The sequence below is a fragment of the Bos mutus genome, chromosome 4 (assembly GCF_027580195.1).
Source record: "Bos mutus isolate GX-2022 chromosome 4, NWIPB_WYAK_1.1, whole genome shotgun sequence".
In the NCBI taxonomy this organism is placed as follows: Eukaryota; Metazoa; Chordata; class Mammalia; order Artiodactyla; family Bovidae; genus Bos; species Bos mutus.
Genome location: NC_091620.1, coordinates 65,125,841 through 65,150,012, shown reverse-complemented (window position 1 = coordinate 65,150,012; position 24,172 = coordinate 65,125,841). Strand labels below are relative to the sequence as shown.

General features: G+C 34.3%; 1 protein-coding gene across 8 annotated transcripts in view; it reads right to left on the bottom strand.

The window, feature by feature from the left end:
- The window catches only part of FOXP2 (forkhead box P2), a 666,216-nt gene that overhangs the window by 193,471 nt on the left and 448,573 nt on the right, over nucleotides 1–24,172 (bottom strand). For all 8 annotated transcript variants that reach the window (XM_070369572.1, XM_070369571.1, XM_070369570.1 and 5 more), the window contains one exon: nucleotides 2,917–3,006. In XM_070369572.1, coding sequence (XP_070225673.1) covers nucleotides 2,917–3,006 — 90 coding nt within the window. The remainder of the gene's footprint in view (nucleotides 1–2,916; nucleotides 3,007–24,172) is intronic.

The following is a 24,172-nucleotide window of genomic DNA, read 5'->3' as shown; positions in this document are numbered from 1 at the left end:
TGCGTAGCACAAAAACCTGAAAAAGTGTAAATGAAAAAGGAATAGTAGATAAATACAAGTCTACTAGAAATATACTCTCTGCCATGTCACACTTCAAATCTGGCTACCACTTTTAAACATTTAAAAGAAATTCAGTTGAATATAACAAAGCAACCAAATATTGTTCTTGTGACTTGAGCCATTAAAACAGATTCTTTAAAAAAAAAAAAATCTGTCCTTTCTTTCAAATGTTATAAAATCATTCTCCATCAAAACTATGTTTTAAAATAAAAACCACATATCTCTTTTGGTCTTCTAAAAATATGTTATACCTGATAAAGTACAAGCCACCACCATCTATTATTAACACCAAATAGTTTGCCTTGAAGTACAGATTTTGAAACATTTTAAATTATCTTTTTTTGTTTTTTAATCCTAAAAGATAATCTACACTAACTCTCTTATGAAAGGTTGGTTAAACTCATAGGTAAGTAGAAAAAGAAGTAGGCTGTGAGAGAATCATTGAATTTTTAAAGTATTACTTTCATATTAAATGGTTAAAAATTTTAACAGAAACATTTTACCCTTTTCTTTAACATAAGTGGAAAATAGTGCAACTCACATTACATCTACAGTATTTGTAGATGCAAAGATAAGCATTACCTTACATCTCCTTTTGACAAATGTGTAAGCTAGTATAAAATGCTATCAGATTTTTATTAGATTTTTAATACAATCCCAGCATGTTTCCAGTTGCTAAGCTTATCAAGTACTATGAAATACTAGAATTGTAGACTCATATTAATTGCAGGGCATATTTTGGTGAAAAAATACATCTTCACTCATTATTTATAAATTTTTATTCATAAAAACCAACTAAATCTTCAGTCTTATGACATTTTGGCATGAGATCCCACTAAAATTACAAAGCAGTAATAAAATGCTACAGTTTTATAATATGTACAATGGATATGTATTCTAAATAATAAGAATCACAAAACATTAAATATAAGTGACACAATGAAAGTTTGTGGAGATGATTAGCAACTGAAATTGTTAAAAGGTATTTATAATACTGTTAATCACCCTTTGGTAATGATAAAATTGAAGAGCTCTGCTCAAAATTTTATTTAAACATTTGGTACATGACCAACCTTTTCTTATTTGACTCATTAATATTGCCACATTATATGTGTGTATGTACTTTCCAAGAAAAAAAAAGTATATTTTAGTTAAAGTAGCACATTTTGCCTTCCAATACAACAAGAAAAAAAGAAAGCAGAAAAACTAAAGCCCAGCCATTCTTTCCAAAGATACCGTGGTAACCAACAATAAAGAAACTTCTCCTGGACTTAGCTTTGGAGAGTAACAACTTAGTATTTTGTCTGTTTTGTCAAGAGCTATGATAAAAATAGAATTAGGACACTATGTAGTGTTTTTCAGATATCTGAAACAATAATCTTTTCTACCTTTGGTTTTTCTGCCAGTATCTAAATTTCCTTTGCTATACCAACAAGAAAGCAAAAATCTCAGTCTGAAGCCATAGTGAGGATAAGCATTTCATTTGCTATCTTCTGTGACTTCTATGCAAATTTCTCTGTTATGTAAATGTATGGAGAGGCTCTCATGGAATCAGATAACTTGATGGAAATACTTCAAAAACCGTAATTACTTGGGGAAGCATATGATAGTGAGGAAAGTTTGTCACTACAGAATTACCAGTTAAAAGAATGTGAAATCCATTTTACAAGAGAAAAAAGTTAAAATGAATCTTAAACTTAAGCTGACTTAGTATAACTTTGATTTGCAATCATGGCAGACATCAGTACATCATATCCACCTATCCCCAAGACCCCCTTCTTCCCACCCACACCCCCAAAATGGGTTTGTTCCCAAAAATATATACTCATCTCACATTTGCCTAGGGACTATGCATTTAATTCAATTTTTAGGTAATAAGTAGCTTTTGGATTATGTAGATCAATAGCCAATAATTCTGTCACACAAACTAAGCTTCAGTAGGGTACCATATGAATTAGTTACTAGCACCTGAAAGTATACCTGGAAAATGAAAACAGACAGCTAGGCCATAAATTTTCTTTCAAGATTATTTTCTTAAGATAAAGCAGTAAGAATGATGTTGACTTTTAAAAAAACAACAACTTATAGACATGTATATAACACATGATCCAAAAAAAGCATTGCTTATCTTTCAACAGAACTGATAAACATTTTGAATAATGTTTTATGCAATTCCAGAGTCTACCTTCCAAATATTTCAAAAATATACTCTAAAAATGTTTCTTCCGCCTAATGTCCTATACATTTTGGTTAAGGCCATCTAAAACAATGGTTATATTATGTGGCAAAAAGTTACTTTAAAAGACATACATACTATCAGTTTCATAGGACAAACATAGTGAATAAGGACAACAAACTCCAGAATGTGTTTTTATAACTGTAGCAACAGCAATAACTCCTTGGCAAACTCAAACAGTCTTTCTGGCAACTTTGGAGGTTTTCTGCATTTGTTACTTGAATACAACCACAGAAGGGTTGTCTTCAGACCGCTTTGCTTCCTTCCCTACCATTGTACTACGACTTTGTTTTTAAGGAAGAAATTTCACATGTAACCTGTTTGTGAATAAAATTTCATTAGAAAGTTTTATACAAAACTCTTAAGGCCTATGTATCCTAAATCTTATCTCTACATCATTTGTCCAGTAAGTGAACCTGTGAACTTCTGAAATTTAAGCTAGTAGAATATTATTCTTTCTATTTCAAGAAGATTAGATGAGTTCTCTTTTTGAATTAAAATTACTTACATATGCAAATGTAATACTTTTCTGTATGTCTACAACTGGGTCTGCATATCTGTTATCATTACAGACATCTTTTAAAGTAAGACCTCAAGGACAGGAGTGCTGCTTTACTAACCTGCAGTGGTCTCTGTTTATCACTGCTCTTGGGAGATTTCAATCCACTTGTCTGCTGCTGTAAGAGAAGTTGTCTTGCTGCTTGGAGAGCCTAGAAGTGAAAAGTGAGTAATATCTAAATATTTTTTGAAAGGTAAATTATCAGTTATTCTTTGGTTAATAGTAATCAACTTCAATGTATGGCAATCCCACCCCCTTATCCTCCCTTTCTAGAGAATTATTAAATATTATTTTTCTTCTAATGTGAAAAAAATCACATAACACACATTACACAACTTTATTTAAAATAATAGAGATGAATGTAGTCCTGCAAAAAATAAAGTTATTTTGTTTAAAGTGCTTAAAGAGAAAGAAATCATAAACTGCATCAACAACCTCATTTCCACATGGAACTTGTCTTTGAGTGTTCAACCAAAATGCCCAGTCCCTTTTAAATTATCATTCAATTTGCATTTTCATATTACAATTTTGAAGCAAAAGCAGTAGACTTCAAGTGTTACCGGAAGCTGTAATTAAATTTGACAAATCAACATCAGATTATCTTGAAAGTGAATTAATAAGGATTTTCACTAAAGATTAAAAACACTTTTTTTGTACTTACAATTCAAGGGGAAATCTCTCCTTTGACAAAATAAAGTGCAGTTTTAATACCAAATAAAATTGAGTGGTTTTCATTTGCATTCTTAGCAAAATCAGAGAACAAAGAAATTACCACTCAACCAATCAGGTTTGTTTCTATGTGTGACAGAATACCAATCAAAATAGAAGATGTTTTCATTTATTTTTATGTTTTCTGTCCCACTCAGGAAGATAAAACTTAACACAAGGAATTAATGTAAGCATATTATTTATTAGAGGAGGGACAGCTTGGTGATTGGACCTTATAAACTTATCATATAAAAACTAATGTCATACAAAATACATATTGAGATGTTTTAAAGGTAGCAGTGTAAACTAATTAAAAAAATTTTTTTTGAGAGCCTCTACAAACTCATTGTTTTTGTCAACAACTGAGTTCAATGAGCACTAGATAATGAAATTTTTCAACACATAAAACTAAAATAAATCATTATCCTACTTTGTTATTCACTGTTTTAAGGTACAAGGTAAATTTTTCCTGATGGGAACAATATCTTAGATCAATATTCTTCTATAATAATTCAGATTCTAAGCTGATAAAAAGTACAAATTTGATTGGAATCAATGAGCTGGTTTTTAAGAGAGTTTCTAGTATCCATGACAACAGTTGCTTTGACAAGATGTGCATATGGCATTACACTGCCAGCTGGTGTGAACAATGTTTGAACTACTGCATTGAGATGCTGAGCAAACAGAAAAAGTTGCCACGTCTTAACCCTCAGGGAAGGCAGTCATCCCCTGATCAATTATGAAAAGACAGAGAGAGGGCTGCTACAGTCTGGCTCCAAGCAAGTTTTCTGAGAAGGCAGGCAGACATAGAAACCAAAGTAAACAAACTGAATGCCCTAGCACATCTCCTAACAACATTGATTTGCCTTCCCATAGCAGGATCTGGCATAGTTTGTCAGGCACACTTTTTACATTCGGAGACACACTCATTCACAACAACTTCAATTTGCTTTTTTAAATTTTCAAGTAATTACAAGTCAGCCTAAATATTTCTAAGGCTAGCACATTCCAGTGATCTCAGGCAGTTTTATTATAAAGTTCAACTGGAAAAAATAACAAAGAAAAATTCCATAAATACTTCATTATCACAAAATTCAGTTTAAAAAATTTCAACTTGATATTCTATATAATATAGCTTTCTTTCTTTTTTTCTTTAACGGAAGTTCATTTTTTTAAAAAGACAACTGTCACTTTTCAAATGGAAATTAATATAGTGTGATTTAGGCTACATCTATATGAAATTCTCAAGATCAAAAAATCCACTATTTTCCCCTTTAATGCCAAAAGTCACACACAGTTTGCCTAATTTTTTTTCTAGAAGTTCTATTTTTGAATTTATTAGTTTATTTTGTGTATATATATATATATATAAACAGTTTTATATAGTTTATATTTAATTCCATAGACACAGCAACACATACATATTATTCTTAAGTCAAGTCGCTCAGTCGTGTCCGACTCTTCACAACCCCATGGACTGCAGCCTACCAGGCTCCTCCGTCCATGGGATTTTCCAGAGAAGAGTACTGGAGTGGGTTGCCATTGCTTAAAGACTTTTTAATGAATATAGTTCACAATCCTGGAATCATGAATGACTAGGACTAAAAGAGATATTACAAGTCATCCAATCTGACTCCCTCATTTTAGCAAATGAGAGAAATGAGGCCTAGAGTAATCATGTGCTTTCAAGGTCTCCTGGCTTCCAGGTCAGAGTGCATTCTAGTGTGTCTCTGTTGTCAAAGGAACTGTCAGAAGGCAATGAGCAAAACTCTGGTAAAGAAGAACAATAAGTAAAGGAAAGGACAGCTCTGACATCATAATAAATCACTTCTTTTTTTAAAAACCTGTAAAGAAACCATATGTATTTATCAGAACTTAAAAGGGAAACTATATAATCTCCTTATAATTTGAATCTGTGTTTGGTGGCTCAGATGGTAAAGAATCTGCCTGCAGTATGGGAGACCCGGGTTTGATCCGCGGGTTGGGAAGATTCCCTGGAGAACAGAATGGCTACCCACGTCAGTATTATTGCCTGGAGAATCCCATGGAGAGAGGAGCCTGGTGGGCTACAGTCCATGGGATTGCAGAGTTGGACACGACTGAGGAACTAACACTTTCACTTTCATTTTGAATGGAATGATCACAGAATGTATATGGTTGAATGGCATCACTGACTCAATGGACATGAGTTTGAGTAAACTTCGGGAGAGAGTGGACAGGGAAACCTGGTGTGCTACAGTCCATGGGGTTGCAAATAGTTGGACATGACTTAGCGACTGAATAACAACAATATTGTTTTTAGGGCTAAGTGTTTCCATCAACCTCGACTTAAATTTCATTACATGTTCTACCAATACCTGATGGAGCTCTAAACTATTATAAAATTCTAATCACTTAACAAGTTTTTACTAATAAAATTACTGAAGAATCTAAAACTGGACAAAACTTTAGAAATTGTTTAGCCTAGCTTTCACATTTTGTAGACAGATAACTGAAAAACCAATATTACAATAATATGACTAAAGTCACAAAGCAGCAGCAGAGTCTGGCAAAAGCTAAGGCCTTTGTCTCTCAAATCTAGAAGGCGATCTCCTTCACAACCTTGCATTGTGTTCATTCAACTCAGTCTAAACATGGAACCCAACAGAGTACATAATACCCAGGGCCTATAGAAATACATTAAAATAGATATATTTAGAATTACATGTCATGAAAATATTACTATTAAAAATGTACATCATTTTTAAAGGAGTCATAATAAAAATGGAATACCACAAAATAGCTAGCTAAAACATGCTTCTACTTTTAAAGTACCTTGGTTTGCATATGCATTTATACTTATCTTTAAAATAGTAAAGAATCATCTTTTAATACAAACTCTTATGAAAAAGAACTACTTGCTTATATCAGCATTCTTTTAGTAGTAGTAGAGACTGCTATAGTAAATATAAGAGATGGGAGGACAAAAACAAATCCAAGAGATCAGGAATGATTTAAAACTCATAAGCTGAAATCTTTGGCAGTTTGCATTCTAACTGCAGGCATCACATGATATTTTTAATTCCAGTATTCTGGATAACATTTTAGGACTGAATTCAATAAACAAATGTTCAAAGATATTTAGTTTATCTTTGCAGTTTATTATTGTAGCTATTCAAATGATGAAAGATTATGGGATAAAATACTGCCTTCAATATATGGTGTTAGGTGTCAAATTATATAGAATATTAATTTTAAAATTGCTTGTCCACTTTAATTGATTAATAGAAAAGAGCTCTTCATTAAGTTCTATGAGCCATTTAGGTATTTATATAATCACCCTTTGTGAAACAAAAAAATAACAATAATAATTTAGAATAAAAGGCAAAGATGCTTGCAAAATTTCCTTTAATAATAACTGAGTCTGATGCAAATGAATAACAAGAAAGGTTTCCAGTGAAGTCAAGCCATATCTAGTTTCCGAAAACACATTTGTTTTGAATTAAGGGTGCACTTCATTTAATGCAGTTATCTAACTTTAGCAAAGCTAAAGAAAAGATAGGACATTTTAAAAATTAGAATCAGAATTAAACTAAAATCTTTATAATAAAGGCATACTTTTTGTTAAGCTGCAGAAGTGTGGGGATGTATATGTTTTCCAGAATATACTGCGTTTTCCTATAAATGTTTATTGCAAATATCATTGCTAATAGTTACTGTGTAATTTCAAACAAACAAAAAATTTGTGAAGCGAAGTTGAAGCATGTCACTCTTATAAAGTAGTAATAACTTTAGTTAGTTAGGATCACTTAGACAAAGAGTAATTCTAATGAGTGTGTCATTATGAGAATTAAGAGTAAAAAAACTTTGTGACCTGCCAGATCAATATTTTTTTTTAGTTCTTGAAGAATACTGACAACTTTTACCAGGAGTAAAGTGTTTGAGAATAGCTTAGAAACACCCAGTGAAACCAAAAATGTTAAGTACTCTCAGGTTTATAAATAACTTCCTTTTTTCCAAAGTAAATATATGTATATTTTGGAAAAAACAGACATCGCTCATATCTCTCCTCATAAAAATAGGAATGCTTAACCTATCAGCCTGTTGCATTTGAGACGTTAAAATGAAAAATGACATCTACGCCCATTAATATCTTCAATGTATAAACAGCACAGCGTGACACATTCTTGAGAGCTGAAGGCTACAAAATCTCTCTGAAACATAAATAACAAAGCACTCAGAAGCATATTTGATGTTGATATTCATCTCTGAGAAAAACACTGCTGCCTAGGCTTCTTATGAAAATAGATGCAGCCCAAATGGATCTCCTGTAATTGGTTTCAGATAGCGAGGTCAGAAGAAATATGATACAAGAAACGATTATGTGGAACAGGCGAAACAAGAATGTTTACACAGGCACTCCCTACTTAAACTGACAAGGGGTGTATACTTTGCAGATAACCAGAACCAAAAAAATTTTGTCAGTAGGATACCCAGAATTTTGCTCCTCACACTCACATATTTTAACCTTTAACATATGATATTTTTAACATGTTACTTTGAATACTCAGCATATAGTAAGTTTTCAAACAATTTCATTTTTAAATTATTTTCACAAGTGTAGTTGATAATGAGTAGATTTCAGGTCCTTCCACAAAGGAGACAAATTCCAATTCTGTTCGGCCTTTCCTCCCATTATGTCCCCACTAAAGAGAATATACTGATAAATGTAATCTGAAGTCTCATAATGCTATTTAATAGAAGAAAATTAATCATCTAATTGTCATAACCTATTTTCAAACAGCAATCTATCAGAGTGAAATTATGTATCTGTAGCGATTGACCTTTCATTTTATCATGTCTGATACATAATTAGACTAAGTTTGTTGGGGAAAAAAAAGCTAATTACTAGAAAATACATTTTTTAAATAATTTTATTTCTGTGTTACAGTATATTTTAAATAAAGTTAAAGAATAAATGTGTGGATATGTTATGTTTATGTTGTGGACCACTATGAAGGCCAAACTGAGAAGCTACAATCATTTATTTTATGTTACTTAATAAGGGTGAGTAATTAATTGTAAAGCATCCTATTTACCAATCAAATGTCAGGCTATATTAGCTTAGCATTTATGATGTGGATTCAAAGAGGAGAAAAATAAGGTATTGAATACGTTATGGAATGGATCCACAAGTCATCCTCCAAAGTTCCAACAAAGTCCTTAAGGTTCAGGCCCAAACCCAATACACAGTATATTCCAGTATGGCTCCAAACTGCCAGATAAGCTGAGATACTCTTGCATAAAATAAATCTGTAAGTTAATAGTAACTAATGGCTAAGACAGGGTTTGTTTTTTCAGGTCTCAAATCGTACACTCAGTTTAATGGAATGAACGCATTCTTTTCCTCTGAGCCAGCATTCCACAGGCTGCAGTAAACAATACCAAGTTATGTGGTATTCATATCCCTATTTCCTTCTTTATTCTGCTGCTAATGATAATAAATGGCTATTGAAACACACAAGATACACTAATATAACCTACAGCAATACTAAATGCAATTCTTGTTCATATATTAGAAGTCTGTCTAAATTCCCAAATATGAAAGGTAAAGATGAATTGGAGCTAATTTTAATAAAATAGTTTCACAACATCTCTTTTTCATGGTACATGTTCCAGGAACTACAACAGTTTATGTGTATTCTTTCAGTTATTTCTCTCTCTGCTATAAAATATTTTATTTTATTTTTTCTAAATGAATTTGGATTTACTTTTTTTCTCCCATACCATCACATTTCTTTTTTCTCATTATAAGGCTAATATCATCTTTTGTTTGGATATGGATTGAAGACTCATTACTGCTATATTGTTGTAATTTCAAATTCCATATTAGAGATGAACTGAAAATACATGCTACTAAATTATAGTGTAATACCTGAATACCATATTCTGGATTCCCTTTGCAATTTAAAAGTAACATTGCAAAAGAGGCAGAATTTAGGAAAATATCTGTAAGAATAAAATACATCAACAATTACTTGTCATTCAAAAAAACATTGCAATTGTGTCCCATGTACAAAGCAAATAACTAAGAAGCATTGCATGCTTGCAGAGGTAAGGTTTGATGTGTCATTGTTTCTACCATCAAAGAGCTTCCTGTCTAATAATAGTAAACATGTATTGTAATATCAAAAGCCATAGAAAAGATTTTTAAAACATTTTAGGAGTTCGTTAAGTAGAAGAGATTATTTTCAGTTGGGGAGATTAAATACAGCTTATGGATATATGACATTTGGGCTGAACTTACATAACAGACAGTTCATCTTTTGGAGATGACAGAAAGTGATCACGTTTAACAGAAGCAAAGAACATGTAGGGTCATACACAGTAAAAAAATATAATTGAATGTGGATAGAACATGTGCTTAATTTAGTAGTGTTACCTCATGGGAAGATTTACTGGAACTCATTAATGAGTATAACTAAACAATAACCAGCAAAGAGACTTGATACATTTAGCAGGTAAGGGCAAATGTTGCTGAATCTGGAAATGATGGGATGTGCCTGGCCAAGGACAGTACTGAAGTCATGGATTGAAGGGAGATGAGAAGTGATAAAGACAGTAAAGAAAGATACGAGGTAGAAAGACCAGTTAAAAGGTATGTGCATACGTGCTCAGTTGTGTCTAACTCTTGGTGAACCCCTGGACTATAGCTTGCCAGGCTCCTCTGTCCATGGAATTTTCTAGGCAAGAACTGTGGAGTTGGTTGCCATTTCCCATGCCAGGGGACCTTCCCAACCCAGGGATGGAACTCACATACACTGCATTGGCAGACAGATTCTTTACTCTATCCACCTATAAGAGACAGTAAAATTAATAAGAAACATTTTAGTTGAAAACAAGAATTATTAGAGAAACTGTCAAAAAGTGGCAGAATTTAGTAACTGGGTTCAAGATAAAAGGTAAGGAGGTAAATGATGACTTCAAATGTTTGAGTCAAGGATCACGTTTAGCTGTGTCACTATTGGAAAAGGGGAAAAGCAAATATGAAACACGGGCTTTGGAAAGAAGATGATGCTGGTTGACTGCTGGCAGAATAACCAAGTGAAGATTTCTTTAGTTGATTAATAATGTTGAGCTCTAATGCTGACAGTGATCAGGCTGACAACAGATTCCTAAAAGTAAGAGATAGATGGTAGTGAAGACAAAAGGAGATCATCAGGTTTTTGGAAAAGAGAATGAAGAAAGAGGAAAAGCCCAGTCCAAAATTTGGGGAATATCACATTTTGTCTAAAGAAAATGAGAAAATAGTGAAAAAGGAAGGCAATAAATGGTAAGGAGAGCACAGTAATAGAAGTCAGGAAGCTATCTACAAAATGTTGAACACAGAATTACCATAAGACTGGATATTTTTATAACTAGGTATATACCTAAGAGAAATGAAAACTTATGTCCATACAAACAGTTGTACATAACAGCTTTATTTATAAGAACCAAAAGATGGAATAAAACCAAATGCCCTTTACCAGATGAATGGATAAACAAAATTCAGTCTATCCAATAAAAGTTTTCCAAAACATGGATGAACCTTGAAAACATTATGCTAAATGAGGGAAGTCACAAACACTATACATTGCAGGATTCATTTATATGAAATGTCCAGATTAGGCAAATCCATAGAGACAACAAGTAAATTAGTGGTTGCCAGGGCTTGAGGGAAGAAGAGAATGGGGAGCCACTGCTAATGAGTATGGGGTTTCTTTTTGTGATTATGAAAATATTCTGGATTGAGACAGTGGTGATTGTTGCACAACTTTGTAAATATACCAAAAGTCACTTAAACTGTACACTTTAAAAGGGTAAATTTTATAGCATGCAAATTATATTTTACCAAAGCTGTTATGTATTTAAATAAAAGGACTGTGATGTCAACTCACGGAAGTTGAGTTGATATATCTCAAGGAAGCTGGAAGAAATAAAAGAGGAAAGAACTAAAAGAAAAGAATTTTGAAGGGAGAAAATAATGTTCTGAAACCAAAACTTCTAAGAAGCTAAGGAATGACGAAACTCTTTGTTGATCTGATAGTGTACATGTGACCTATCAGATATCAGTTCCCATAGAGCATTTTTAAAGCAGAAGTTAGATTCGGTGAGTTGTTGGGAAATCAATGGGAAAAAACCATGGTCATGAGTGAAAGTAATTCTTCTGATAAGTTTTGTGAAGACTAAGATAAAGAACTATAGTTTCAGAGGTCTTGTTTGTTTGCTGTTTGTTTCAAATAAGCAAAACTCAATAATGAGCTAATTGGGAGAAGTAGAAGCTATAACAAAGATTAGAGAATATCACTGGAGGAGACAGGCTCAATCAAGGAGCAGATACAGGTAATAGTCTCTGGGGAGAAGAAATGCATTATCCCCTGAGACTGGCTGAAGAAAACAGATGAGAGATAATTTATTTGCAGAGGTAGAAAGAGTTCACACTGGATGGTCTCAATGAACTCAAAAAATACGGAAGTGTAGTTATCTACTAAGAATGAAAAAAAGATTGGACCTGTCAGAGAAGCAAAAGTCAGGAAGCTTTTCTATCATTGTTCTGAGAAATACAGACTGTAGAGTAAAAGCAGATATTTAAGATGTTAGAGTATGTGCTTCTACATATACTGATGACATGTAGATACATGGCTATCTTCTAGAATGTTGCCTCCAGAAGTGAATAAAGGGCTGTGTACTTTTCCACTGCTCTAATTTAGTATTATCCTACTCAATCAGAATCTTTTAAAATTCTTAACCTGGCCAAAAGCCATGGAAATTTAAATTATATCAAGTAGAAGATAATGAGTCACTTAAAATATATGTAATGTTATTATGCATCCTAACAGTTATCTTCAGTTTTTCAGTTCACTTAAGTCGTCAGTCATGTCTGACTCTTTGCAACCCCGTGGACTGCAGCATGCCAGGCCTCCTTGTCTACCACTAATCTTGGAGCTTGCTCAAACTCATGTCCATTGAATCGGTGATGCCATCCAACCATCTCATCCTCTGTCATCCCCTTCTCCTCCTGCCCTCAATCTTTCCCAGCATCAGGGTCTTTTCCAAGGAGTCAGTTCTTCACATCAGGTGGCCAAAGTATTGGAGCTTCAGCTTCAGCATCAGCCCTTCCAATGAATATTCAGGACTGATTTCCTATAGGATTGACTGGTTTGATATTCTTGCAGTCCAAGGGACTCTCAAGACTCTTCTCCAACACCACAGTTCAAAAGCATCAATTCTTTGGCACTCAGCTTTCTTTATAGTCCAACTCTCACATCCATACATGACTGTTGGAAAAATCATAACTTTGGCTATACAGACCTTTGTCAGCAAAGTAATGTCTCTGCTTTTTAATATGCTGTCTAGGCTTGACATAACTTTTCTTCCAAGGAGCAGGCATCTTTTAATTTCATGGCTGCAATCACCATCTGCAGTGATTTTGGTGCCCAAGCAAATAAACTCTGTCACTGTTTCCATTGCTTCCCCATCTATTTGCCATGAAGTGATGGGACCAGATGCCATGATCTTCATTTTCTGAATATTGAGTTTTAAGCTAGCTTTTTCACTCTTCTCTTTCACTTTCAAGAGGCTCTTTTGTTCCTCTTCACTTTCTGCCATAAGGGTGGTGTCATTTGCCTATTTGAGGTTATTGATATTTCTCCCACCAATCTTGATTCCAGCTTGTGCTTCTTCCAGCCTGGCATTTCGCATGATGTACTCTGCATATAAGATAATAAAAAAGCATGGTGACAATATACAGCCTTGACATACTCCTTTTCCAATTTGGAACCAGTCTGTTGTTTCATGTCCAGTTCTAAATGTTTCTTCTTGACCTGCTTATAGATTTCTCAGGAGGCAGATAAGGAGGTCTGGTATTCCCATCTTCAGTTTTTAAAAGACAGCCAAAACAAACAAACAAACAAACAAACCTTCCATTTGCAGTTAGGAAGAAAAGTATATGATGTAATTGACTCGATTTCAGATGCTATCTTTTTGCCTTTTATTCGCCTTTGAACTTAGAGTACTTAACATCACAACAAGCCTTAATTGTTTCATTTATAAATGCAGTTAATAAATATTTACCTTTGCCTATAGGTGATTTTCAAATCAGAGAAGATAATGCATTCAAAAATATTTTAAAGTATACAGCAGTGTCATTTCAAGTGATGACTTTTGAAATCATATAACTCCCCCAGTGGTATTAGTTATTTCATGTATATGTACTGGTTAACTGTGACTGACTCCTGGTTTTTAGCTTTATAGCAACTTTGCTAAATGTTAAATAGAGATGTATGTGTTTGAACTAATGGACTTGGCACACGGTAACTCCTGAAACTTTAGTTTAATACTTATTCAGTTCTGGGAAATCTATTCAAGCAGAAAAATGCCCCACTGGATGGGAAGAATATCTTATCAACTTCATGTTCTATTATATTTTAAAAAGTTGTCTCTCTGAGGCTAAGTGAAAGGGTTTATAATACTATGAATGTACTGTTCAGCTATATCTTCTCCTCCTCCAGGTCTGCATCACCACATCTGCATACACATACACAATGAACCCTGTGTTCCCAATCACCTTCCCTCAAGGATATTTTAGTATAGTAGGAAAGATAAAACTATATGCAATATAAGCACAGTGCAAAGCAGGAAGGTGCTGCATGTCATTAAAAGCAAGTACAAAAAAGTAGCTATAGGGGCTCAGTCATAACAAAAAGGAAGAAAGGAAGAACAAATGCTTCTTACGTACTCATCACATGCTAGCTACAATTACAAATCCTAGCTCACATTATCTCACTTCCTTCTCTAACACCCTTCTTTATCATAGCTATGTAAACTGAAGCTCACTCCAAGTAGTTAGGTTATATGTCCAAGCTGTTTCACACACACTTGAAACGGCATAAGAGATTTGAAAAACTATCTGGTTGACTTTGAAGCTCTTGTCTTTTCCTCAAGGGGTGGTCAGGAAGAGTATCTCATTGAAAAGACTTTTATACAGTAAAAGATTTAAGTAAAAAACTGCTTGGAGTAATAGAATGAAATAAATTCTGAGTCCTAGCAGTATCATTAGTTATGCCAAGTAGAACAACATAAAGAATTCCAAGATCCAGTTCAAATTGTTTTTATTTTCCTTACTTTTCATGAGAAGAATCAGCCATATAAGTTGTATACTAAAGGGAATTTACTATCCCTAAAAGACAGTGACTTTAAAGTTAATAAGCACTCAATTCAGGATGTTGGTTACAGAGAGAAAAAAAATTATTAAAGATGAAAAATTTTTTAAATTATCTGTCACAACCAAACACAGAACAAGCATAAAACAGTAGGTACTATGTTCTCATGGATTCAGAAGTAGGATTGCCAGATAAAATAGAGGATGTCTGGTTAAATTTGAATTTATTTGTAGTTTTACTTGCTAAATCTGGCAACCTTAGCTAGAAAAGTATTTCAGAAAACATTGCCAAGATACTGGGATTTTTTTTTTTTTTTACACCAAGTTTTTCACTGAAAGATAAATACTATTCATCTTATCAGAGGAAATGTGTTTTAGTCCTAATAAATAATGAAGTCCTCTTAACTATATTTTACAGGTTAGTTAGGGGAGTGAGTTGAGGACTTGGGCGGCTTTTCTATGAGAAAGAATGGTCATGAGACCACTGCAAAAGGCACTGCAAAAGGATGATCTGGACCATCCGTAGGACAAGTAAGTGAGCACATTTTCAAAACAGCCAGACCAAGCAAAGCAGAGAAAAGTTTGTTTTAGAGTTTCTATCTTAGCTTCCTGCAATCAAGACACAGATAAGAAAAATGCAAAACTTTTGTTCTCTATTTACCCTCCCCTCAGCAAGGAAGAGGATCAGTAGCCAGGAACCCCGAGGCAAAGATTTTGACCCTGCTTGGCACCAAGGGGAGGAAATGCTACAGGAGATCTAAAGGAAAGAGCCTTGAGGCAGACAGCCTCTAAACTAACCCAGAAGCTAACTGGGCCAGTTCCAGAGGAGCAGAGAGAAGGTGACAGCAAAACCATTTGAGAAGAGAGAAGCCTTGATTAGTTCACCTGCAGACCCAGTGAGTTCAGAAGCTCCAATGGAAAACCCCTACAGCTAAAATTTAGAGTGTCCTTAGAAACAAAACGATAGAGTTGCCAAAGAGGCCACAGAAATTCCAAGTTCTAATCCCAGCTCCATTCCAAGTTTCTGTACGGCCTTATCTCTACCAATAATGAACTCTGAAGAGATGCCTTCTCCCCATCAGTTTACAGGTTACTAGTCTTGCAGGGCAATCTAAAGAGTGAAAACACAAGACTCCCTGGAAAGAGGAAATGCTTGTCACTGATAACCAACTGCTGATGAAAGATTGTGATTATTCAAAAAGTGTTGATCAAATGATTGGAAGAAGGAATATATTTATACTAAAAAATAGTTGGAATTTTATGATTTTAGGCTATATTAACCACAGTGTAAATTATGAAACACATATATACCTGTGTAATACATTATGAAGCTAATTCACAGAGATAGATTTTAAAGATCTTAGGCAAATTCACCTTAGAGAGGAAACCATTTTGTGAGGGTATATCCATTCTGTGTTCCAGCTATACCAAGTTTAGGTTAGATTTTCATCAGCAGTGGAACTGTAGTCATTAACATTAAAATATGCATACAATTGATCTTTAGAATAAAATAAAATATAAACTAATGGTGATAATAGTCATCACCTTAATACATAAATAACTATAAATCCATATAATTTTCATCAGGTCTTCTTGGCTTTTAGGGCTTCCTAGGTGGTGCAGTGGTAAACAGCCTACCTACCAATGCAGGAAACACAAGGGATGTGGGTTTGATCCCTGGATTGAGAAGATCCTCTGGTGTAGGATATGGCAACCCACTCCAGTTTTTACCTGGAAAATCCCATGGACAGAGGAGCCTGGCGGGCTACAGTGCATGGGGTCGCAAAGAGTCGGACCTAGTCGCACATGCTTTGTCTGGGCTTTGGCCTTAAAATTTTTCTTAAGCTCCCTGAGATTTTAAAATTTAATGTTATCAAAGAAGTTACAGTATATCTCTGATTTAAAAATAATTTCTTATATTTGTCTGTAATAATGACTCATAAAAGCTTATGCATAAATAAAAAATATATAAATATCCATGTAGGAAATACCACTCTGGTAAAAACCAGAGTTCAAGAACCAGAAGATAGGAGGGCCCAAAAGGATTCCCTGCTTGTAGGAAATGATAAGAAATGAAGTTCCTAAAGGTAACTATCTCTCTATGTTTTGCTTTCACTCGCTAGCTTAGTTCCATGACCACAGTGAGACTTAAGACTAGGAAGGCTAAGAGAAAACAATGTTTCTCCGGCAAACTCTGGTCAATGGCCCAAAGATTGGGCCACTTATTGAAGGTATACATAAAATCCAAGTCTCTGCTCCTTGCTTTAGCAAAAGGAGCATTTCTATTCAAAAATCTAACTCCTCTGACAATCTTGTTAGGTGAATACATTATATTACCCTCAATATCTGGTATTGTAAGCTTCTTAATGGATGGAAATGTTTCTAAATAATCTTTATGTTTCCAAGAATACACAGTACAGTAGAATGCACCCAATAGCTCAAAAGATATTTAATTGAAAAGAATGCTTCTTTAGATATTTCTAAACTTGTAAAACACATGAAGTGCTCAGCTGGCTTCAGATATTTGAGATGCAACTTGTACACTAAGGGAAAAAACCTAGCATTCCCTGCAGGAATAGTCACACTGCCTTGCATACGGCGAGTACCCTTCAAACCTTCATATGATGACTCTGGAGGACTGACTTGTGATCTACACACTGAAATTAGCATAAATAAGACTTCTTTTCCTTTATCAAGTTATATTAAATTTTTTTACCTATGCCTTTTCCACATCATCTCTTTCATTTTATTTAATGTCAAAATCTCTCTCTAAAAAAAAAAATACTATTATCATAAAAGCTTTATTTCACTTTCTTCAGTGAAAGTCCTTCAATTATTTTAGGAAGATTGTTTAGGTAGAAAAGGAAATCATTCTCTAATCTGCCTTTTAATCATAGGTCTAGAAAAATAATCTACACACATGGGTATTTTTTTCGCTCCAGTTTAAAAATTTGTTAACATAAAAATGCAAGTATTTTTCATGCTCTAGATTCAGTTACTTACAAAATTAGAATTCTATTAAAACCTCTTTAATATTTACTAACATCCATGTACACCTAAAGTACTCTATGTGAAAGAATAATTTATTTAGGGAAAGATGATACAGCTGTTTGGAATTTTTCTTTTTTTTAATTCAAATTCAGCAAAGCACATCATTATTTCCAATTCTTAGAAGGCTCATTTTCATTTAATATAATTCTCCTCTGATTGATATTTACACTTTTCCAAGTTTTTCAATTTTAAGTAACACTGCTATGAGCTTCCTCCTAACTCAGCCTCTCGATTATCTCACAAAAGTTTAATTTTGGGGTCAAATGACACTCAGATAGTAAATTTTGACACACATTATCATGCTTCCCCAGAATGGCCGTACCCATTTGCAATTCCACCATAGTGTATGAGATCACCCATCCATCAGATTCAACAATACTGTGCATTAAAACTCCTTTTTTGTCTTTATAAATAGAAAAAAATACTTCATTTTAATTTTCTTTCCTTCCCTTATTAGAAATTGATGTTTCAAAAGAAAAATAGTTAATAGGATGAGTCACTGTATCAGATATTTCACTCATTAAGTATTTACTTTTTGTTAAATAATAGAGACAAAAATATTAACAGGACTGGCCTATTCTCTCAGAGTCTGCCATTTAATTACTGACAAGCAAAGTGTTGCTTTTAGTCTTTTTGTTTTTCATTATGTTACGCACTATTTGGTATAGATCACAAACTTCACTGGTCATGATCTGCCTTTGAAAAGAATTATCCACAATAAAATATATGAAAGTAGTGTGAGGAAATGGCAACCCACTCCAGTGTTCTTGCCTGGAGAATCCCAGGGACGGGGGAGCCTGGTGGGCTGCCGTCTATGGGGTTGCACAGAGTCGGACACGACTGAAGCGACTTAGCAGCAGTGTGAGGAAAAACTCATTGGGGGAAAAAAAAATTCCATAGAGTGAGCTCCATGTGGCTGGTCATTAAGAAGAAGTATTATATTTTGGACAAAGTAATGTCATTGCATTCCAGGAGCATTTTTTCTATAAGAGAAAATGCTTTTAAAAAGCAAATAGCCCACAAGATTGTTAAGACCCTAGTTACCTTATCCTGTGACAAAGCATGTGCTAAAATTTCTTCCAAAAGTTGCTAATGTTTTTTAATACATAAAGCTTCTGCCCAAAGCAGTAAGCTGTTTAACCATACATTTTTAAGAAAAACACTTTTCAATTTAATGTTTCTCCTCTTTAATCATTTTGGCTTGTTATCAGAAAGGAAGCATATGAAAAAAATGCTTATAGTTAGACGGATAGTTAAAACTGGAAATTAAAACTTTATTTCTGAGGGTCACCCTGGGAAGATCCTTTGCAATCTTGGAGGAATCTCAATTGGTTTTTGCTCAAAATGGCACTCTTCTCCCAGTGTCTCAAAAGATATTAAACATTTCATAGAAGGGGGATTTTGTTGCCCCCCAAAAAGACTTCATATGATTGCAGAGTAATCTATTTAAGACCTGCATACTTTCTCATGGAGGACACATTTTGGCACTCTCTTGTTAATTATCTTCATTTACATACTGGCACCTAACACATCACTCACTAGAGTGGAACAGTAAGCTGCTTTTACTCTGATCGTCTTTATGTTGAAGTTAAACCATTACACTGAATCCTGAGACGTGCTATTGTGAAATCCCTTGGCATTTCTACTGTTATCATTTGTCTGTTGTTATAGGAGAATGTTCACCGCCAGAATCCTCTGGCAGAAACTCAATTTCTGAGTCCAATACTAATTCATTACAAAGTCTGCAACAGCTGAGACACTGGTATACACAAATGAGGCATTCTGAAATTTGAGCACAAATCCAAAATACACACTCAGGACCTTCCTGTGATTCCACAGCCATGGATATAGCTGTACAAAAAGGAGACCCTGTCAACATCTTATCCTGCCAACACCAAATTAGACCCTCACGACTTAGACCTCCGTGGTAGTGCCACAGCCTTGTTCCCTTTCTTTAAGCCCTGTTTTAAAGGTCTCAGCCATGTCATTTTTAGTGTGCCTTGGAAACATGGAGATGAGACAGGTCAACATTCAGAACACCTTGAGCACACCTATCCACAGTGCAGTCACCACTCTGTGAAATGAAAAAGTGCTCCACAGTTGAGTTAGAAGATAAGCACCAGGGAAAAACCATGAGTAAACAGAGCACAGTACAAAGTAGGAACAGTGACAATGACTGAAAAAAGTGACTGAAAAACAGTAGAAATTTTTCAATTTTTTAAATTTCTATGACTACTTAAAGAATGATATCAAGTTATTAACAAAGTGATAAGCTCCAACAAAAGTTTGAATTCCTTACAATTTAATAGAACTATTATATGCAGTTCTTAGAAAACTGTTTATTACCTTGTGGTATCTGAATATATCACTGTCAAGTGCTATTTCCACTGTTAGTCAATCAACTAAAATGTTCATTCAATGAAAGCATTTAATATACCAGGAAAATAATAACACACTTAATTATAAAAATATAACTGAATATTAGTGGCTACAATTAATTTACCAATAGTGTGAAATATTAACCCTGTGCTTAAATACTGAAATGAATATATTTCAAAATACACATTCAAACTTATTTTATAGTATTATATAGAGTAGTGTGAACAGGGAAAAACAGCATGTACACATATGGACATATAATAGAGGTTCTTTCCATGAGCTACCTGGAGATGTTTTAAAAATCAAGTTAAGATGTATACCAAGTATAAATAAAATTTATGCTCAGAGATGGCCACAATGTCACAAATATTTTTGCATGTCATAAATAAATTTTAGCCACTATTTTGTTTTAAAGTGAGACTTTGTGATTTGCTGTTATGTCCTTTGCTCATAATCTATAAGAAAGGACAATTTAACACTAACTATTCCCACTGAACATTTAAATAAGAAAAGTCTATCATGCCAGATTTTAAGAATTAGGACTTCTTAGCTGAAATTTACCTTTAAGAGGAAATGGTTTACTCTGTATTTTATGTTTAAACAGGACTTCAGAAAGATCATAATACTGAAAAACAAACCAATTTCAAGGATTCCTCTATCCAAAAACTTTGTTATTAAAACTGTAAATTATGCTAAATTCTCATTTCAATTCAATTAGAACATCTATAATGATGGTCCCTTATGTAGATGGTCATGAGAATTACAAAAGAGACTACATTATAAAGAGAAAGTCCTGCACTTACGAAGATTCTGATTTAATTAAGTTTGAGGTGGGATCTAAGAATGCCAGTTTTTTAAAAGCTCCCCAAGTGATTCTGATGATAAGTCAAGTCTGAGAACTATTGCTTTACTAAGTACCATTTTGATACTCTTGGTAACTATAATCATGTATATAACTGTTATTATTCACTATAATGATATCACAAAACATTACATAGGAAGGGCCAAGACGTCACCTGACCATTTGATGGTTCCATTCCCACCACATTTTACTCATTGCAGACACTACTATGGCAGAAATCAAACATTAAAAAAAAAAAAAAAAAAGACTTTGAAAACATTTTATTAAGTCCCCTCAGATTGTACTGTGGAAGTAGACCTAGAATGGGTAACCTTTCATGGTCACAGCTTTTTTAAACAGTATGGACTCCAAAAATTTCAATTTTTTTCTTTTATTTTTCTCACTATCATACCAATGTTAAAGGTGTACACATAAAATTAAGACTTTTAAATAACTGAGATTCCCATTTAATTCCCCGCAGATTACCCTTCTTCAAGATCCCCTTCTTTATGCATTCTACCCTCCCATTTTAACTGAATCAAAAGCCAGTGGACAAGCCTTTGGCCTGCTCTCCTCATTCATCTTTGAGAAACTTCTCCCTGTACTTCTGGACGAATTGTATGAAGCCATTTACATCTCGCTCCTTTTATTGTCAGGTCCAGAGGGCCTCAGAGATTGAGACTCAGGCAAAAGTATATAGAAACTCTTAGTATTATTTCAGTTACATTATGGTTAAATAAGCTTTTGAGGGTTGATATGGGATCATATACAACATTGTTTCTATGGGAAAAGGAATTTCTGTTTCTGAACAACAGGCTCAGAAACAGTTCTGTGCAACAAAACTTACAGTAATAAGTTGGGAACAGCCCATTGGTACATCATACATCTTAGTTAATGAAAGCATTCATAAATACATTTCTCTCATATCAAGGTCTGTGCCTTTTCTGTTCACTTTGAAAAGGTCTTGCAATAAAATAAATTGAAAAAACCTGCAAACAAGCAGGAAGAACACTTTTTTTTTAAACAAGCATGAAGCCAATGACCAATTATATTGAAAAAGAGAATATCTAAATTATACTCAAACAAAATAAAGTTTTTAAGTTATAATAACTTGTATCTGATTAATTAGTAAAGCTATATATTATGGTTGAACACTTAGAATTTATTGTACCACTTTCCCATTCACGTTTTGCTATTACTGTTGTTTTTAAGCCTTTTTCTTATAAAAACAGAAAGTATTTATGTCGTATTACTGAAAATTAACTACAACCTATGCAAATCAAGTGATTATGCACAATTAAATTTTCGCAATTAAAAATAACCTCAGATTTATAGAAAAGGATATGTTGGCTTTCAAGAGAAAAATAATGTAAGCAAAAGTTAGCTGAAAACACCACAGTGGAATATTCTTCTTTAAAGTTACTAATGAATTATGAATTTAATGTACCATTAGTAAGAACACATTTTTATTTTGTAGCATAACTGTCTAGCTATCAAGCCCTGAAGTTTAACTTCTCCTCTATTGCATTCCAATAGATGTCCTAAGGCAAGTTGTCTGATAAACTCTCCTCTAAAGACTTGGCTGGTCTTTGGTTCTCCACTGAATTTATTCCTTTTTTTCCCCCCACATACACATTGATGCTAAAGCTTTCTGTTGCAGGATTCTTTCTTTGATTCATATCTTTTTTCACCGCACCAGCACACAACCAGTTTGTATCAAGAGACATAGAGAAATGTCAGTATGTATTTTTTAAAGTGCCCTTTATTCTACATTTATATCCATTTGGTTCAAAAGATTACACATTTATCTATGAACAGCGTCAACTTGAGGAAAAGTTTGAAACTATAAAATCAACCTTGTAAGTTCTGAATATGCAAAATGAGGCCTTTCACAGAGGCAACATTTAAGCCTGAACCATATCTCTTCTTATTATCCTATTTTCATTCGCCATATACTTCCAGCCCATTTCTTTTGCTTTTGTTTACCAAGCCTGAAACACCAGATAATTGGCACAGTTATACAGAGATTTAGTAGATGGAACAGACACTGGCCTTTAGGAATTTAGCTAAAAAGACAAAACAACACATCAGTGATGGAAAATGAAAACCATGTCTTAAACTGTTTCAATCTATATTTCTACCAGTAACCAATGTAGTTTAATTACATTAAGTTGAAATTTTGATCTATCTCATTCTGCAGGTCTCATCTGAAGACTTTAAACGTGAAAGTTTAAAATAGGACATAACAACATGAATCTCACTTCTTATGAGCCATGAAGGTGGTGTGGATAAAAATGAACTGTGAGCTTCTCGTCCTCTGCTTATCTTTCAAACATGTTTCCCAGCTGTCACCCACCTTCCTTTTTCTTATCACTCACTATACACACTGGCTGCTACCTCTCAGCCTGCTTTGCATGTCTTCTACTCCTTCCAAATCTCAAAGCATTTTAAGTGCCCAGACATGTCTGGATGTTTTTCCTTCCCCTCCCGTTTATGCCCATCTCTCTCTTCTCTCACTCATCATGTGCTCTTACTCAGACTCATGATCTTTAATATCATCTATACACTGACAAAGCAGATTTATACCTCCAGCTCACATGCCTCCCATGAACTCAATGTGTACGTCCATTACTCTTGATCATGCCACTTAGTTCCATGTGTGCCACTTGGAACACATCCAGAATTTGTGAAACTTCATACCACTTCCACTACAACCACCCTAGTCAAAGCCCCCAGCATTTATTTTCTTTCCCCCTAGGGTCCTGGCATCTCTTGTCCCACTCACCTTCCCCTGCAGCCTGACCTTTCAGGCTGGGTGGCCCTGAGCCATGTGTCTAGTAGGCTGCTTTTCATAGAAGACTTCAGGGTCTGCCTGAAACCTATGTCCATCTTTCAGCAAATTCATTCTTGGGCATCCCCGAGTCTGACACTATCTGCATGACCTGGTTCTTCTGCGTGGGTGTATGTGTGTCCAGTGTCACTAGGACCAGTCCAGCATCTTGGGAAGAAGGTTGGCCACAGTGTGGTTTGAAAATGGACAACTGGAAATGTCCTTAATTAGGTGACATGAAGGCAGGTAACATTATTTACTACTTATTTATTTAAGTCATTCAGTCATGTCCAACTCTTTGCAACCCCATGGACTATACAGTCCATGGA